The following is a 19255-nucleotide window of genomic DNA, read 5'->3' as shown; positions in this document are numbered from 1 at the left end:
ATCCACAGGGTACTTTGGGAGCTGCTGTGAGTCCTTGCTGAGTGAGATCTTAGAAAAACAGGGATGCACTCCCCCTGGCAGTTGAAATTCTGAATTCACTCATCCTGGATACCTGCCCACACACGCCTCAATTACTCGGTTTCAGTGCCAGGGCCCTTCAGAGAGCTTCAGTGCCCCTCACTGGCAAATGTACCGCGGGTGCCCCTGTGAGCCTCCACTGGGAGCATGCGCATATCCACCACAGGTGCAGCAGCAAAAGCTTAGTCTGCCTACCCCACAATTACAGAACTCTGGACACCATAGTCACACCTTTCCAGAGCGCAGGCCTCCTGAGACCCATCACCCCAACTGATGGTTCCCGGGTGCCACTGTGAGTCCCCGCTGGGCACGCATGACTCCAATCAAGGGCGCAAGACAACAAAAAATTGGGACAACCCCCTCCACGGCTGCTGAATTCCAGGCACTGCAGTTGTACCTTTCGAGCTCACAGGCCTACATCAAGCGAACCCAAGTAGCTCAAGTAGGGAGCTACACTAGATTACCAAGCCCAGGAGACCTGAGAGATCACACCAGTAGCACCATCCCCATAATAACCTGAGTATCAAACCAATCGGACCTACAATTAAAATGTTACAGCAAAACATGGGAAGACAAAAAAGCAATCCCCAAAGGAAAGAAAAAGAGGAATCACCAGAAAGGGAGTTAAATGAAATTGAGGCTAGCAGCATATTAGAGAAAAAATTCGGAGTAATGGTTTATTATAAGGATGTTTAAATGGCTGGATGACAAATACACACAACTCAATGAGAACTATAAGGAGCTGAATGAGAATGTCACCAACATGAAAAGGAACCAAGAGGAGATGAAGAATGACATAGTAGCACTAAAGAACACAATGGAAGGCTTAAACAGTAGACAGGAAGAGGCTGAGGACCACATCAGCGAATTAGAAGACAAGGTAGGAAAAAACATGCAAACACAGCAGCAACTGGAAAGAAGACTTAAAAAGCAAGAGGAGAGCCTAAGGGAGCTTTGGGACAACACAAAACAAAACAACATTCGCTTAATAGGGATACTAGAAGGAGAGGAAGAGAAGCAAGGAATAGAAAACCTGTTTGAAGAAATAATGACAGAAAACTTCCCTGATATTGGCAAGAAAAAAACTATGCAAGTCCAAGAAGTACATAGAGTCCCAAACAAGTTGAACCCCAAAAGACCAACACCAAGACACATCATAAGTAAATTGGCAAACACCAACGACAAAGTAAGAATCTTAATAGCTGCCAGAGAGAGACAGAAAGTTCCCTACAAGGCATCTCCTATTAGAATATCAACTGATTTCTCAACAGAAACACACCAGGCCAGAAGGGAATGGAATGAAATATACGAAGTCATGCAAAATAAATGTCTGAATCCAAGAATACTATACCCAGCGAGGCTATCATTCAAAATTGAAGGTGGAATCAGGAGCTTCACAGACAAAAAAGGACTAAGGGAGTTTATTACCACCAAACCAGCAATGCAAGAAATGCTGAAGGGTCTGCTGTAAAAAGAAGAAATAGGAAGTGAAGAAGGAACACAGGGGTAAAGAATAAAAATGGCGACAAACAAGTACCTATCAATAACAACTTTAAATGTAACTGGATTAAATGCCCCCAATCAAAAGACATAGGGTAACTGAGTGGATAAGAAAACATGACCCATATATCTGCTATATACAAGAAACCCACCTCAGAAAAAAAGACACACACAGACTGATGGTGAAGGGATGGACAAAGGTTTTTCAGGCAAATGCAAATGAAAAAAAAGCTGGGGTAGCAATACTTATATCTGCCAAATTAGACCTCAAAGTGAAGGACATAACAAGAGATAAGGAATTGCCACTTCATAATACTAAAGTGAACAATCCAACAAGAAGAAATAACACTGACAAATATATACACACCCAATACAGGAGCACCCAAATACATAAAAAAACACACAAAAACTGGAGAATATCAAGGGAGATATTGACAGCAATACAGTCATAGTAGGGTACTTTAATACCCCACTATCACCATTGGACAAATCCTCTAAATGAAAAATCATCAAAGAAACATCAGTCCTAAATGACACACTAGATCAGTGGTTCTCAACCTTTCTAATGCCGCGACCCTTTAATACAGTTCCTCATGTTGTGGTGACCCCCAACCATAAAATTTTTTTCATTGCTACTTCATAACTGTAATTTTGCTGTTAATGAATTGTAATGTAAATATCTGTGTTTTCCGATGGTCTTAGGCGACCCTGCTAGCGGTTCTCAACCTGTGGGTTGCAACCGACAGGTTGAGAACCGCTGCTGTAGAGCCTAAGAGCATAGAAAAACACAGATATTTACATTACGATTCATTAACAGTAGCAAAATTACAGTTATGAAGTAGCAATGAAAAAAATTTTATGGTTGGCGGTCACCACAACATGAGTAACTGTATTAAAGGGTCGCGGCATTAGAAAGGTTGAGAACCACTGCACTGGACCAATGGAATTAATTGACATCTTCAGAACATTTCACCCAAAAGCCACAGAATATACATTCTTCTCAAGTGCACATGGGTCATTTTCAAAGATAGACCATATATTGGGTCACAGGCAAAGTCTCTTCAAATTCAAGAACATAGAAATCATATCAAGCATCTTATCAGATCACAGTTGCATAAAAATGGAAATCAACTACAATAAAAATTATCCAAAAAAATCAAACACATGGAGACTAATCAGCATGTTATTAAACAATGACTGGGTTACCAGAGAGATCAAAGAAGAAATAAAAAAAACATCATGGCAACAAATGACAATGAAAACACAACAAACCAAAATATATGGGACACAGCAAAAGCAATCTTGAGAGGGAAGTTCATAGCTGTACAAGCCTACTGCAAAAAACAAGAAAGAATGGTAATAAATTACCTAACTCAAATAGTTAGAAAGAGAGCAACAAGAAAAGCCCAGTGTAAGCAGAATGAAGGAAATAATAAAGATAAATGTGGAGATAAACAACATAGAGAAAAAAAAAAAACAAATACAAAAGATCAACAAAACCAAGAGCTGATTCTTTGAAAGGATAAACAAGATTGATGAACCTCTCGCCAGGCTCACCAAAAAGCAAAGAGAGAGGGACTGAAATAAACAAAATCAGAAATGAGGAGAAATAACAACAGACCCACCGAAATACAAAGGATTGTTAAAAAATACTATGCACAACCCTATTCCAACAAACTGTACAACCTGGAGGAAATGGACATATTCCTAGAAAAATACAACCTTCCAAAACTCAATCAGGAAGAATCTAAACATCTAAATAGGCCAAAAGCTTTGGAAGAAATTAAAGCAGTCATCAAAAAACTTCCAGCAAACAAAAGCCCATGGCCAGATGGCTTCACAGGGGAGTTTTACCAAACATTCAAGGAAGAACTAAAACCTATCCTCCTCAGACAATTTCAAAAAATTCAAGAGGAAGGAACACTTCCAAGCTCCTTCTATGAAGCCAGCATCACCCTAATACCAAAACCAGATAAAGAGAACACAATGAAAGAATTACAGGCCAATATCCCTCATGAATATAGATGCCAAAATCCTCAACAAAATTCTAGCAAATCAGATCCAGCAGTACATCAGAAAGATCATACACCATGACCAAGTAGGATTTATCCCAAAGATGCAATGGTACAATGTCCGCAAATCAATAAACATGATACATCACAAAGAAATTGAGAGATAAAAACCACATAGTCATATCAATTGATGCAGTAAAAGCATTTGACAAAATCCAACACCCATTTTTGATAAAAATTCTCAGCAAGTTGGGAATAGAAGGATCATACCTCAACATATTAAAAGCCATTTATGACAAACCCACAGCCAACATCATACTCAATGGGGAAAAACTAAAACCATTTCCCATAAGAACAGGAACAAGACAGGGATGCCCACTCTCACCACTCCTGTTCAGCATAGTACTGGAAGTATTAGCCATTGTGATTAGAAATGAAAGGCATCCAAATTGGAAAAGAAGAAGTAAAACTCTCCTTATTCGCAGGTGACATGATATTGTACATAAAAAACCCTAAAGACTCCATCAAAAAACTATTAGACTTAATAAATGAATTTGGCAATGTAGCACAATACAAAATTACTGCCAAGAAATCTATGGCATTTCTATACACCAATACTGAACATACTGAAAGAGAAACTAAAAAAGCAACCCCATTTACCATCGCACCAAAAATATTAAGATACCTAGGAATAAACTTAACTAAGGAGGTAAAAGTCGTTTATGCGGAAAACTACAGGACACTGACAAAAGAGATATAGGAAGACATAAACAGATGGAAGAACATACCATGTTCATGGATTGGGTGTATCAACATCATTAAAATGTCTATACTACCCAAAGTAATCTGTAGATTCAATGCACTCCCCATTAAAATACAAACGGCATATTTCACAGACCTAAAAATAACTCTCCAAAAATTCATCTGGAATAAAAAAAGTCCCCGAATAGCCACAGAAATCCTGAGAAGGAAGAACAAAGTAAGTGGTATCTCAATACCAGATTCCAAGCTATATTACAAAGCCACTGTTCTTCAAACACCCGGGTACTGGCACAAGAACAGACATATAGACCAATGGATTAGAATAGAGAACCCAGATATTGACCGAAACCACTATGCTCAATTAATATTTGACAAAGGAGGCATGAGCATACAATGGAGTCAAGACAGTCTCTTCAATAAATGGTGTTGGGAAAATTGGACAGATACATGCAAAAAAATGAAACTAGATCACCAACTTACACCATACACAAAAATAAACTTAAAATGGGTAAAGGACTTAAACATAAGATGGGAAATCATAAAAATACTAGAGGAATCCACAGGCAGAGAAATCTCAGACATATGCCGAAGCAATTTCTTCTTCAATTCCACTCCTAGGACAATGTACACTAACATGAAAATAAACAAATAGGACTACATCAAAATAAAAAGCTTTTGCACAGCAAAAGAAACCATCAACAAAACAACAATAAAGCCCACTGTATGGGAGAACATATTTGCAAATGTTATCACTGATAAAGGTTTAATCTCCAACATTTACAGGGAATTCATACACCTTAATAAAAGGAAGATAAATGATCCAATAATAAAATGGGCAATGGACCTAAATAGAAACTTTTTGAAAGACAGAAGGAAGGCCAAGAGACATATGAAAACATGCTCAAAGTCACTAATTATCTGAGAGATGCAAATCAAAACGACAATGCGCTACCATCTCACACCTGTCAGAATGGCTATCATCAACAAATCAACAAATGACAAGTGCTGGAGAGGATGCGGAGAAAAAGGAACCTTCGTGCACTGCTGGTGGGAATGCAGACTGGTACAGCCACTGTGGAGAACAGTATGGAGTTTCCTCAAAATCTAAAATGGAACTCCCATTTGACCCAGTAATCCCACTTCTAGGAATATATCCCAAGATACTAGAAACACCAATCACAAAGCATATATGCACCCCTATGTTCATAGCATCACAATGCAACATAGCGAAGATTTGGAAACAGCCTAAATGCCCATCAGCAGATGAGTGGATTAGAAAACTACGGTACTTCTACACAAAGGAATACTATGCTGCTATAAAAAGAAGGAATTCCTACGATTTGCAGCAGCATGGATGGAACTGGAGAGCATTATGTTAAGTGAAATAAGCCAGGCAATGAAAGGAAAATACTACATGTTCTCACTCATTTATGGAAAATAAAGAACATTATAACCTGATGAACAACAAGATAGATACAGAGGCATTAAAGCATGGAACAGACTGTCAAAATACAGCAGGAAGGCTGGGGAGTGTTGGGGAGGGGGTGGGTAAGAGATCAACCGAAGGACTTGTATGCATGCATGTAAGTACAACCAATGGACACAAGACACTGCGGGGTGGGATGAGGGCATGCAACAGGGGGTAGGGGAGGCTGGTGGAAGGTCAGTGCGGGAAAAAAGGAGATATATGCACTACTATATGTGATACTTTAAACAATAAAATAAAATTTAAAAAAAAGAAATTCGATGGGAGCCTTATATGTATCGCGCATGCGCAAATCAACGTTTATTTTTAAATTGCAAGTGCGCATCATATGTACCCACTGGTCGGTCACACAGTCAGACAAGTGGTGGGTCACTTGGCCTTTTATATATATAGATATGCATTGCCCATTAACACAGACAATAGGGTGGTGAAGGCCTGGGGTCGGGTGGGGAGCAGGTGGTGGGGAGCAAGGGGGGAAAGGTGGAGCATCTGTAATACTTTCAACAATAAAGATTTAACAAATATTCAGGGGAGGATGGGAGGATAGGAGGATGCCGTAATGCTGTCTTGGGGAGAATAGAGCAGCTTGAAGACTTATGAATGATGATACAATTTCAAGCCCACAGAACTTTGCATACTTGGCTGGAGAAAATTTTTTTTCCGTTTTTTATTTCTTTTGAGCTGGACTGAATGACCTGTTTAGTAATTTTAGTTTTATATTTGATGAGTATGTGACCATGTAGGCAAAATCACTTAACTGTCATTAACTTTGGGTATTTACAGTTTTTGCTGGTCTCATAAATATTGTATTTGGTTTGACTATAATTGATTACCCTTGTAAACTAACCTTTGTGCAGTAAAATCACATGCCTGTAATTGGAACCTATATGTGTTATATGGGGATGATTATTTCTATTCGGCAATTTGATTATTTTTTTCACAAGATCCAGGGTACAGTGGATTCCCCACTTGCTTGCACTGAAAACAGATGGACTATTATTTTTTAAAAAAACATATAAACTTGCCCTTTTCTCCTCTGGCTATAAAGTTCTATTTGTAAACAACTGAATACTTGAATTAAAGTAAGAGGTTTAAGCTTCCTTGTATTAGGATATTTGGGATAATGTTGTTCAGTTTTTTAGTACTGGTAAAGACAATGGATATGGAATTCTAAGTTACAATTTCTTCTGTTTCAGTCAAGATCCTGCCCTAAGGCAGTAGCGTGGTCCTCGGATGCCTAGTGTATACCAGATGACCATGGGTGATGCATAGACACAGTTGTTTTTAACCTTAAGAGCAACTGGTCAATTTTCACATATGTTAGAAACTATTTCTATGTTTACAATAGTGATTATAAACTTTCTTCTTATTGTACTTGCAAACAAAAATGATTAACTTAAAGCCGAAACTGGTTTGGCTCAGTGGATAGAGTGTCTGCCTGTGGACTGAAGGGTCCCAGGTTCGATTCCGGTCAAGGGCATGTACCTTGGTTGCAGGCACAACCCCAGTAGGGGGTGTGCAGGAGGCGGCTGATCGATGTTTCTCTCTCATCAATGTTTCTAACTCTCTATCCCTCTCCCTTCCTCTCTGTAAAAAATCAATAAAATATATTTTAAAAAAATGATTAACTTAAAGAAAAATATTAAGTAAATAATAATACAAGTAGAATTCTGATGTAGCCTAAAATCTTGAAGGTGGGATTACAATGATTGACTTTTGGCAAACACTTCCTTAAAAGAATTCAGACTCAGAATAGCTCCATGTTTAGAAACCAAGTGGGTGGTGGTTGTGTTGGTTGTAGTTCTCTGGGGCATGGGAGAGGGAACAATGCACTATTTTTCTATTAATTGTCAGCAAAAACTTTGCCACTAAAGTCATTGCTAAGTGATTTCTCCTGATGCCACCTTGATCTAAAAGGAGATCTTAAGGTCTGTTGCCTTCATTCTTCCATAAACCTTTTATATTTTTTAGATGAAAGTAACAAGTTTAGGTTGTTTAAAGGCTCCCTTAAGTAATAAGAGTAAAATGTTCCTGATATTGGAAAAGCTCAGGGAGCAGCTTAACAAAATACTTTTTTCCCTGTAATCATGGAAAATTTTCAAACCAGCAATAAAACTAGCTTATTCTAGTTTCATTGACCTGCATTAAGTATAAAATATAAACATATCAGAAGTAAAGCTGTTAGCTTAAGAAGAATTGCTTCTGTCTTGACAATGACCTTTTTATGTTAATAACAGTCACAAACACTGCTTTGGCCTATTCTTGAACTTTCACTATATCTCCCCTAACCCTTTTTTCCTTTTTTATTATCTTCTTCAAGGTGAAGCAATGGAACAAGGTTTACGAGATTGCTGTCGATCCATACGTATTGGAAAGATCCTGATTCAGAGTGATGAGGAGACACAAAGAGCCAAAGTATATTATGCCAAGTTCCCTCCAGACATTTATAGGAGAAAAGTCCTTCTGATGTACCCAATTCTCAGTGAGTGGCTTGAGTTAAATCTGTAACCTTTGGATAGAGTTTAAATTCAATTTAGTGCCTACCTTCTGGGTACCATTTATAAGGCAAAAACTGTTTCTAAATGTTTTTTTCTCACTTAGATTTGGAGTTGCCCTGGGCAGTTCACTGGAGAATTTTTATTGAGTAATAAGAGAATATACATTAGTCAAACTTTATTAGTTCCAAAGAGCTTCTTTCTTAAAATGAACACATTGAAGCAACGGATCTAATGAGGCAAAATATATAGAACACAGAAAATATATTGAAATATGTCCCCTCTCTAGCCCAATGAGTTATAGCAATGATTTTCTCAAGGATTTATCATCTCTGGAGGTAAATTTTTTTCTCATTGTATTTTGTTTTCTAAGCTTACTCAGATCATGGCATGGTCTCCTGGGTTTGGGATGGAGGGTGGGTGTTATATTTGATATCTCAAATACTGAATAAATTTTGGACTTGTTGTGCCTTTGAAACTGTAAAATGTATGTTTCATGTCCATCATTAAAAATAATGAAGCTTTGCCTAGTGATGTCTTATGTTAGATTACTAAACTGCCTTTACTTTAAATAAGCATCAAATACATTTTGAGGAAAATGTTAAAGTTGACAGTTCATTTGGTTGTCATTTGATTTTAGGCACTGGAAATACTGTAATTGAAGCTGTAAAGGTTCTTATAGAACATGGAGTTCAACCCAGTGTTATCATCCTACTCAGTCTGTTCTCCACTCCTCATGGTAAGTTTAGCATGAGGTAGTAACTGGGCTCCAGATGGTCATTGGGTGGATAAGTATGCATCTGTCCAGCCCAGCCGTGGGCAAACTATTATATAATGAAGCTTTGCCTAGTGATGTCTTATGTTAGATTACTAAACTGCCTTTACTTTAAATAAGCATCAAATACATTTTGAGGAAAATGTTAAAGTTGACAGTTCATTTGGTTGTCATTTGATTTTAGGCACTGGAAATACTGTAATTGAAGCTTCATCACTGGCCCGTTCGGCTGTTCTATCCGGCCTGCGGAGCCGAAAGAGCGGAGGGTTCTCTTGCTCTCCCCTCCGCTCCTTCACCAGCAGCAGTGTTAACATGGCAACGTCGGGAAACACGGCCGCAGCTCCTTCTTCTGAGTGGGCAGATTTATATCCGCCCATTCAGTAGAAGGAACAACCTCTCAATCTTCCAGAGGCTCCTTGTAATGCCCGCGGACGCGTCCCCCGACATCACCCTGGGAATGCGTAGACATGTTATCGTGGTGATGTAGGGAGACACGCCCATGGAGAGCACAGTATCAGAACATTAGCTAAAAAGGAGACCAACAACACTGTTCCCACTGAAGTTGATGTTTTAAAGACCAAAAACCTTTCAACCCAGTCTACATTGCCATCTACATCTACGTCCCGGGCATAATTTGGAAGTTGCACTAAAGAAAATGTTTAATTTACTCTTTACACATTTTGTTCTTTTCTATTTGTTTTAGTTTTAAATTATTTTATTATATTTAAGTTTAATTTGAAAGGCTTTTGTACCTTTCCTTTGTTAGGCAATTTTATTTTGCCTTTGCCATCTTCAATATAAGGTATGTTATTGTGCTACGATTCCTCCATTTTTTGAAGTTTCAAATTATAATAATTAGTGTTTACATTCTTCTTGTTAAAATGTTTGAAATGAATAAAACTATTGAAATAAAAAAAAAGACCGTACCCTTTTTTGTAATGATGTTTACTTTGAATTTATATTAGTTCACACAAACACTCCATCCATGCTTTTGTTCCGGCCCTCCGGTCCAGTTTAAGAACCCATTGTGGCCCTCGAGTCAAAAAGTTTGCCCACCCCTGGTCCAGCCTCTCATCCTGATAAAAGGTTTATTTGCTTCCACATTAAATCTAAATCTAATTTTGGTAGTTAAAACTTGTGTTTCTTATCTGTAAGCCTAGTGATAATATTTTACACCATTCTAATGTTATTCAAATGGAAAAGCATGAACTAACCCCATGGAATGGGATTGTGATTATTTTCCTAGGGGCTCTGTTTGGTAGAGCCTGTAAATAGCCAAAAGGTCTCTATATCTCCTGGTTCCTCATATGAGCCCAAGAACTGCTCCCAAACATCAAGAAATTAGAGGTTCTGGATAGCGCTGTGGTCTTACTTAAGTAAGCTTTGCAGTGTGAAGCAGAGCAGAAATTTTTAAAGTTAGACTTCTGCTCAAAGGACCTAGTGAGAAAACTATATGTTCTCCGTTTCTTGAGGAAAGTAAGCCTAATTTAAGACCCTACTTTTTTTTTTGCCATGCATTCTAGGACAGTTATGAAAGTATCCTAATAAAATAATCATATATGCATATAGAAATATTTCATGTAAGAAAACAATTTGAAAATATGTAAATGACTTACAATAAGGAAATGGTTAAATAAATATATATTGAAATGATAGAATATTATGAAAATGTTAAATCATGTTTTTACCAATGGACACAGACAACAGGGGGTTGAGGGCATGAGTGGGGGGATGGGGGGTAATGGGGGGATAAGGACACATATGTAACACCTTAATCAATAAAGAAATTTTTAAAAAATCATGTTTTTGAAGAATAATGACATAAAAAAATATATGTGGTGAATGTAAAAGAGCAGGATAAAAAAATAACAGCATTAAAATAGTGTTAAATGTTATTACCAAGTTCTGAGATGACTAATACAAATTATGACTATTATGACTACCAAAATCAGACTTAGATTTAACATGGAACCTAATAAATCTTTTCTCAGCAAGCTAGGCAGATGAGTAATACTATTTCAATTTTCATTTTAAAATGCACATACAATGTTAATAGTGGTTATCTTAGGTTGGTAGGATTCTAAGTGATTTATTTTTTAACTTTTTTTATTTTCAAAATGTTCTACAATGAATTTGTATTTGTTTCATAATTGAAGAGAAAGAGAAATATATGACTTCTAGTTAGGGCATTTCCTCATTTCCAAAGGTTCCAAGTTTCAGCCAACCCTGAATTGGTTATGGAGAATCCATTTTGGGAGGGCTACGTTCAGTAGGCCATTGATTATTTTGCTGTTTCATAATTTTAAAAATTACCTGTAGTTCAAATGTTGATGGTGACAAGGGGTATTTGCTTGGTCATCCTTTTATATATAACAGGTGGCATAGTAAACATTGAGATAACCAAATAATTATTGGGTTGTCTGCCTTTGGGGGTAGAAACTTAACTGTGTTAGTTCTAATAGTATACATTACAATATTGTACTATTCTTTAACATTACAGATGAAAAAATCATATTCTTTGGCAGCCTTTTGATGGCTTTTTAGTTTGAATGGGATACTAGCTATTCTCTTTCCCTGCTCCCTCCTCCTACTTTCCCCCCTCCCAGCAAAAGTTAGAGTACTAATTTCTTAAAAGCTAGCTTGCTCTGACATAAGAAGTCTTTGCATTTCTTTCACAGTGTTCCAGTTGAGAAACTATCAGCTTACATATGATCCTACTTTCAGAAAGAACTATTTTCTCTTTATTCCAGCTGCCTTTAAAATAAAACAAAACAAAGCAAAAGATTCTTCAGGGGGAAAGTTGCTATAATTGAATATAGTTTTCAAATCATGGATATAAAATAATTGATTGTAAGAATTTATTAGTGAGTGAGCGAAGGTGTAATCTGACTATTATCAAAGCTTTTCAGATATCAGACATTAAAAAACTAAGAGACCAAATCTCACTAGGTACTCAAAGGTCATTGCTCTCGATCCTCTGTCAATATGAGACCTAATGACTGACCGTAAAATTCCTGAATTTGAACTAATGTTACCAGAAATCCTGCATTAATAATAATTTTCTTCCTTTTATTTTTTTGAAGGTGCCAAATCAATCATTCAAGAGTTCCCAGATATCACAATTTTAACTACTGAAGTTCATCCTGTTGCACCTACACATTTTGGACAGAAATACTTTGGAACTGACTAAGTTGTTAAAGGAAAGTTAATTATCTTGTGTAATATTACAGTTATATTTTGAGTTTCTATCTGTTTTACTGATTCACTTGAGGACTGGCAGAGAAAATTGTGTTAAAGATGCATTGTAACTTTTAGAAGTGGGTATAGTAAAAAGAAAAGATTTGAGGTTTCTTTATTTTATTTGGTTCTTTCTTGACTGTCGGCACCATATTCAACAATGAAACACACACAACTCTTAGAAAATATTTTAATAATATTTTTATGCCAATTGCTTACCCCTCAGTACATTGGACTGTTCCCTAATTTATTAACTTCTCTTGCAGCCACAAATAAACCCAAATGGGAGTAAGTTCTTTGGCCCAGTACAGTTTGTATTTTGTGTAGTTTGCTGTTAGTTCTAGGGAGTTTTCATTTTTGTGGCTGTTTTCACCTTCCTCTACTATTTACTTTCCATGCTGGTAACTTGGAGAGGATGAAAAAAAATTCTTCCTTGTATTTTACATTTCCTTAATATCTTCACTCAATTGGCAGACCCAGGATATATATACTAGAGGCCCGGTGCATGAAATTCGTGCACTCGGTGGGGGTGTGTCCCTCAGCCTGACCTGTGCCCCCTTGTAGTCAGGGAGCCCTCGGGGAATGTCCAACTGATGGCTTAAGTCTGCTCCTCCTGGGGAGCGGGCCTAAGCCGGCAGTTGGATATCCTTAATGCTGCCGCGGAGGTGGGAGAGGCTCCCACCACCACCACTGTGCTCGCCAGCCATGAACCCAACTTCTGGCTGAGTGGCGCTTCCCCTGTGGGAGTGCACTGACCACCAGGGGGCAGTTCCTGTGTTGAGCATATGCTCCCTGGTGGTCAGTGTGCGTCATAGCGACCGGTCATTCCGCTGTTTGGTCAATTTGCATATTAGCCTTTTATTATATAGGATATATATTTTTTCAGCCAAGCCATTATGTTCTTCCTGACTCATTTCCTACCCTATGTAGTGCTGGTAGGGTATTGCAGTGAAAAAATGGTGGGGCATTTCCTGCATTTGTAACTTTAACTTACATAGATCAAACCAAGAATATCTGGATGCTGACAAGGAAGGGCTAAGTACTGTTAATGCCATCAATGTCCTAGAAAGAGGACAACTTCTCTAGTTGTAGGACTTCCATTCAGCCAGATTTCAGGTGTTTCTGAATGATGGTTGTTCTGTAATTTTGATGTGGTTGTGAGGGCTGATGAGTACCGGCATTTACCCACACTGCCATCTTTAATGTTGTTATTATTATGAATGGTTTTAAACCTACCATCTTGCTATTTATATTTGCCTTCTATTAGGCCCATTTGTCCTTTTTAAAAATAATTCTTTATTGTTGAAAGTATTACATATGACCCCCATTTTCCCCCATTGACCCCCTCCAGCCCGCTCCTGCCCCCGCCCCCACCCCAGGCCTTCACCGCCCCATTGTCTGTGGTCATGGTAGGCCCATTTGTTTTTTATTCACTTTTTCTTCTTTTTCTACATTTTTTGGATTGAATAATATTTATCATTCCATTTTGTCTCTTAATGGCTTATTAGATATAATGCTTTGCTTTTTTTTAGGGTTTATATACACCTTTAACTTATCACAGTCTATTTTATGTATAATATAAGAATTTAAACAATATCCTTCCATCCCCCCAGCCTTGGTGCTACTAAAGAGATGTAAAAGAATGTAAAAGAAATAAGAAAAAAAGAAGTTATTACTATTTATCCATTTTTGGTACTTTTCATTTCTTCGTGTAGATCCAGATTTTCATCAGGTATTATTTTCCTTCTATTCGTATTACTTCCTTTAACATTTCTTATGGTGTAGCTCTCCTAGTAATGGAGTCTTTCAGCTTTTGTGTCAGAAAAAAAGTCTCTATTTCACCTCCACTTGTGAAAGATATTTCACTAGTATAGAATTCTAGGTTGGCAGCTTTTCTTTCTTTCAGTACTTTAGTGACATTGCGTCACTGCCTTTCTTGTATGTTTTTGATAAGTCTCCTGTTATTTATTTATTTACATTTAATTACTGATAAAGTAGGATTTACATCTATAATTGTGCTATTGTATGTCTTACATACCTGCTTTATTCCTCCATTACTGCATTTTTTTATATTAATTGAATATTATGTAGTGTACCTGTGCTGGGGATCCCAATGACCACTCCCAGGACTCAATAAGACTCAGAATTCACTATGTTTATGGTTATGATTTATTACAGCAAAAGGATACAAAGAAAAATCAGCAAAGGGAATTAGGTGCATGCTGCAAAATCTGGAGAAAACCAGGCACAAGCTTCCAAGTGTCCTCTTCCAGTGGAACTGCACAGGATATACTTAATTCTTGTATTTACAAAGTGTAGCAATAGGTGTGAAGTATAGTCTATCAGGGAAGTTCACTTGAGCATAAGATTCCAGAGTTTCTATTGGGGGTTGGTCACATAAGCATACTGCCTGCATGATAGAGCACAGTTATCAAAACAGACCACCTTAAGGAAAGCAAATTATCACCTTAAATCTCATTATTTACACAGACTATCTAGACATTGGTCCAGTGTGGTTCAAAGAAGCTCCAAGTGTGCAAAAAACCTTTTAAGAGTTAAAACATTCAAAGACGTCAATGTCCAGCAGTTGGATAAGGGCCATTGATGAAAACAGACTCTTCTGGAAATGTGCAAGGTTTGAGCAACTTACACTTGCTAAGTCAACTATTTCCCGTACAATTTACCTGCCTGGCTTTTGTCCCAAGCTCTCTGACATGAAAACAATTGTATTTTTCTGAGCACCTACATTTAGTATAAGATTTATATAACGGATATAGTCATAATATCAACAGTATATCCAGCATTTGGAGGACTCAGTGCTACATAGGGATAGACATGAAGTAGCAATTAATACATACTATAAAGTCATTATGTATATCTCCACATTTTTGTGTTAATTACACCTCATCTACAGTTGTTTGTGCTTTATGATAAACTTCAGTAGAACTACACTAGGTTACCCTTAAATATAGTGGATACTTTCCAAAACTCCCAGTGCATGCCTGAAATCACTGATAGCACTATATGCTTTTTCCTATAAATACATACCTATGATAAATTTAATTTATAAATTAGGAACAGTAAGAGATTAACAATAATTAATAAAATAGAATAATTAGGAAAAAGATGGCGGCTGGCAGGACGGAGGTGAGGGAGAGGAAGTGAGAGAGTGAGGGTATGAAAGGAGAGTGTGTGGATGTGCATGGTGTGTGTGTGAGTGAGTGAGGGAAAGTTAAATCTCGTAGGAGCAGCAGGGGCTGGCAGAAAGGCTCTCCTTGACAAGGAGAGACTACCACCACTGTGGGCATTCCCAGGATGGCGGGATGCCAGCACGGAGCCCACACCATCTTGAAAGGGAGAACGGCCTTTTTTAGGAACTCATCAACACCACCAACCAGACAGGCCTTGGAACTGCCCCACAACCCAGCAGCCACTGCAGCCAAAATCCTGCTACCCCAGCTGCAGGCCCGTGGACTCTGGGACCTCCACCTCCAAAGGTGCACCACTAGGCAGCAGTAAGTGCGACCTCCCCCTCCCCAGCGGCAGAACTCTGGATTCGCGAGTATCCAGCTGCGCAGGTGGATTTGCGCATTTCCAGCCGCGCAGGGTACTCCATTCCTTAGGCAGCGCTTGGGATCTGCTGAGAGCCCCTGAAGGTGTGATTCTGCACAGACAAGGGCACGCAGCCCCGCAGTAGAAATTCTGAATTCCCTCTTCCTGGATAACTGCCCACATTCACCCCAGCGGCTCAGCCGCGGTGCCAGGACCCCACAGAGTGCATCAGAACTCTGCTCCCGGCAGGTGCACCTCCACAGAGGCGAAGTTCCAACAGGCAGGCACCCTGAGCCCATCTACCCACAGGGCACTAGTGGGAGCCACTGTGAGCTCTCCCTGGTTTCGAACTTGAACAAGTGGGGGCGCACTCCCCCCCCAGCATTAGAAGTTTTTAATTCACTCATCCTGGATACCAGCCCACAGACACCTCAATTGCATGGCTGTACTGCCAGGGCCCTTCAGAGTCCTTCAATGTGCCTCACTGGCAAACGTACCGTGGGTGCTCCTGTGAGCCGCCACTGGGAGTAAGTGCTTACCCACCACAGGTGCAAAAGCAAAAGCTGGGTATTCCCACCCCAATACTGCAGAACTCTAGACACCACAGTCACGCCTTTCCAGAAAGCAGGCCCCCTGAGCCCCATCACCCCAACAGACGGTTCCTGGGTGCCACTGTGAGTCCCTGCTGGGCACACGTGATTTCAATTAAGGATGCAAGACAGCAAAAATTGGGACACTCCCCTCCACGGCGGCTGACTTCCAGACACCGCAGTTGTGCCTCTCAAGGTCGCAGACCTACATCAAGAGAACCCAAATAGCTCAAGTAGGGAGCTACACTAGATCAACAAGCCCAGGAGAACTGAGAGATTATGCCAGTACCACCATCCTCAAAAGAACCTGGGTACCAAAGCAATTGGATCTACAATTAAAACATTACAGGAAAACATGGGAAGACAAAAAAGCAATCCTCAAAGGAAAGAAAAAGAGGAACCACCAGAAAGGGAGTTAGATGAATTCCAGGCTAGCACCTTATCAGAGATAGAATTCAGAGTAATGGTTGTAAGGATGTTTAAATAGATGGATGACAAATACACACAACTCAATGACAAATACTCACAACTCGATGAGAACTATAAGGAGCTGAATGAGAATGTCACCAACATGAAAAGGAACCAAGAGGAGATGAAGAACGACATAGCTGCAATAAAGAGCACAATGGAAGGCCTAACCAGTAGACTAGAAGAGGCTGAGGACCGCATCAGCGAATTAGAAGACAAGGTAGGAAAAAAACACACAAACACAGCAGCAACTGGAAAGAAAATTTAAAAAGCAAGAGGAGAGCCTAAGGGAGCTTTGGGACAACACAAAACAAAACAACATTCGCTTAATAGGGATACCAGAAGGAGAGGAAGAAAAGCAAGGAATAGAAAACCTGTTTGAAGAAATAATGGCAGAAAACTTCCCTGATATTGGCAAGAAAAAAACTATGCAAGTCCAAGGAGTACATAGAGTCCCAAACAAGTTGAACCCCAAAAGACCGACACCAAGACACATCATAATTAGATTGGCGATCACCAGCAACAAAGTAAGAATCTTAAAGGCTGCCAGAGAGAGACAGAAAGTTACTTACAAGGGATCTCCTATCAGAATATCAACTGATTTCTCAACAGTAACACACCAGGCCAGAAGGGAATGGAATGAAATATACAGAGTGATGCAAAACAAGGGACTGAATCCAAGAATACTATACCCAGCAAGGCTATCATTCAAAATTGAAGGTAGAATCAGGAGCTTCACAGACAAAAAAGGGCTAAGAGAGTTTATCACTACCAAGCCAGCAATGCAAGAAATGCTAAAGGGACTGCTGTAAAAAGAAGAGTAAGGCAAGAAGAAACAAAAACACTAAGGAAAAATATGACAACAAATATGTACTTGTCAATAATAACATTAAACATAAATTGATTAAATGCCTCAATCAAAAGACATAGGGTAGCTGAATGGATAAGAAAACATGACCCATATATTTGCTGTCTACAAGAGACCCACCTCAGAGCAAAGGGTTCACACAGACTGAGAGCAAAGGGATGGAAAAACATTTTTCGGGCAAATGGAAATGAGAAAAAAGCTGGGGTTGCGATACTTATATCTGATAAAATAGATCTCAGAGTAAAGGCCATAATAAGAGATAAGGAAGGCCACTACATAATACTAAAGGGAGCAATTCAACAAGAAGATATAACTCTGGTAAACATATATGCACCCAATGTAGGAGCACACAAATACATAAAAAATCTCCTGGAAGATCGAAAATACCATCATAGTAGGAGACTTTAATACACCACTGACATCACTGGATAAATCCTCTAGAGAAAAAAATCAGCAAAGAAACAGCAATCCTAAATGACTCACTAGATCAGATGGACCTAATGGACATCTTCAGAGCATTTCACCCCAAAGCCACGGAATATACGATCTTCTCAAGTGCACATGGGACATTTTCAAAAACAGACCACATATTGGGTCACAAGCAAAGTCTCCCCAAATTCAAAAAGATTGAAATCATATCAAGCATTTTCTCAGAACACAATGGTAGAATATTACAAATAAACTACAATAAAAAAATTCCAAAAAATTCAAACACTTGGAAGCTGAATAGTATGGTATTAAACAATGATTGTGTTATCAATGAGGTCAAAGAAGAAATTAAAAACATCCTGGAGACTAATTACAATAAAAACACAACATTGTAAATACTATGGGACACAATGAAAGCAGTCCTGAGAGGGAAGTTTATAGCTCTATAGGCCTACCTCAAAAAACAAGAAAAAAATGGTAATAAATCATCTAACTCAACAACTCAAAGAATTAGAAAGAGAGCAACAAGAAAAGCCCACAGGGAGCAGAAGGAAGAAAATAATAAAGATCAGAACAGAAATGAATGACATAGAGACCAAAAAAAAAAAAAAATACAAAAGATCAATGAAACCAAGAGCTGGTTCTTCGAAAGGATAAACAAGATTGATGAACCTCTAGCCAGGCTCACCAAGAAGTAAAGAGAGAGGACCCAAATAAACAAAATCAGAAATGAAAGAGGTGAAATAAGAACAGACCCCACAGAAATACAAAGGATTGTTAAAAAATGCTATGAACAACTCTATTCTAACAAACTAGACAACCTGGAGGAAATGGACGCATTCCTAGAAAAATACAACCTTCCAAAACTTACTCAGGAAGATTCTAAAAATCTCAGTAGGCTGATAACTATGGAAGAAATTGAAGCAGTCATCAAAAAGCTTCCAGCAAACAAAAGCCTGGGGCCAGACGGATTCACAGGGGAGTTTTACCAAACATTCAAGGA

The 19255-nt window shown here is 38.6% G+C and overlaps 1 protein-coding gene across 4 annotated transcripts in view; it reads left to right on the top strand.

Moving 5' to 3' along the window:
* UPRT (uracil phosphoribosyltransferase homolog) overlaps window positions 1-12652 on the top strand; it is a 106669-nt gene extending 94017 nt beyond the window's left edge. Inside the window, exons 5-8 of one of the 4 annotated variants that reach the window (XR_013959769.1) lie at window positions 8159-8320; window positions 8440-8671; window positions 8974-9072; window positions 12192-12464. Coding sequence is in view for 3 of the 4 variants with exons in the window: in XM_080652627.1 (XP_080508753.1) it covers window positions 8159-8320; window positions 8974-9072; window positions 12192-12298 (368 nt within the window). In the remaining variant the exon portion in view is untranslated. Of the gene's footprint in view, window positions 1-8158; window positions 8321-8439; window positions 8672-8973; window positions 9073-12191 lie in introns of all 4 variants that reach the window. The other 3 variants (XM_080652627.1, XM_080652625.1, XM_080652626.1) reach the window with 3 other exon arrangements.
* Window positions 12653-19255: the final 6603 nt, after the last annotated feature.

This window comes from Plecotus auritus (genome assembly GCF_963455305.1).
Source record: "Plecotus auritus genome assembly, chromosome: X".
NCBI lineage: Eukaryota > Metazoa > Chordata > Mammalia > Chiroptera > Vespertilionidae > Plecotus > Plecotus auritus.
Note: the sequence above shows the minus strand (reverse complement) of the source record. Positions and strands in the feature narration are given on the sequence as shown.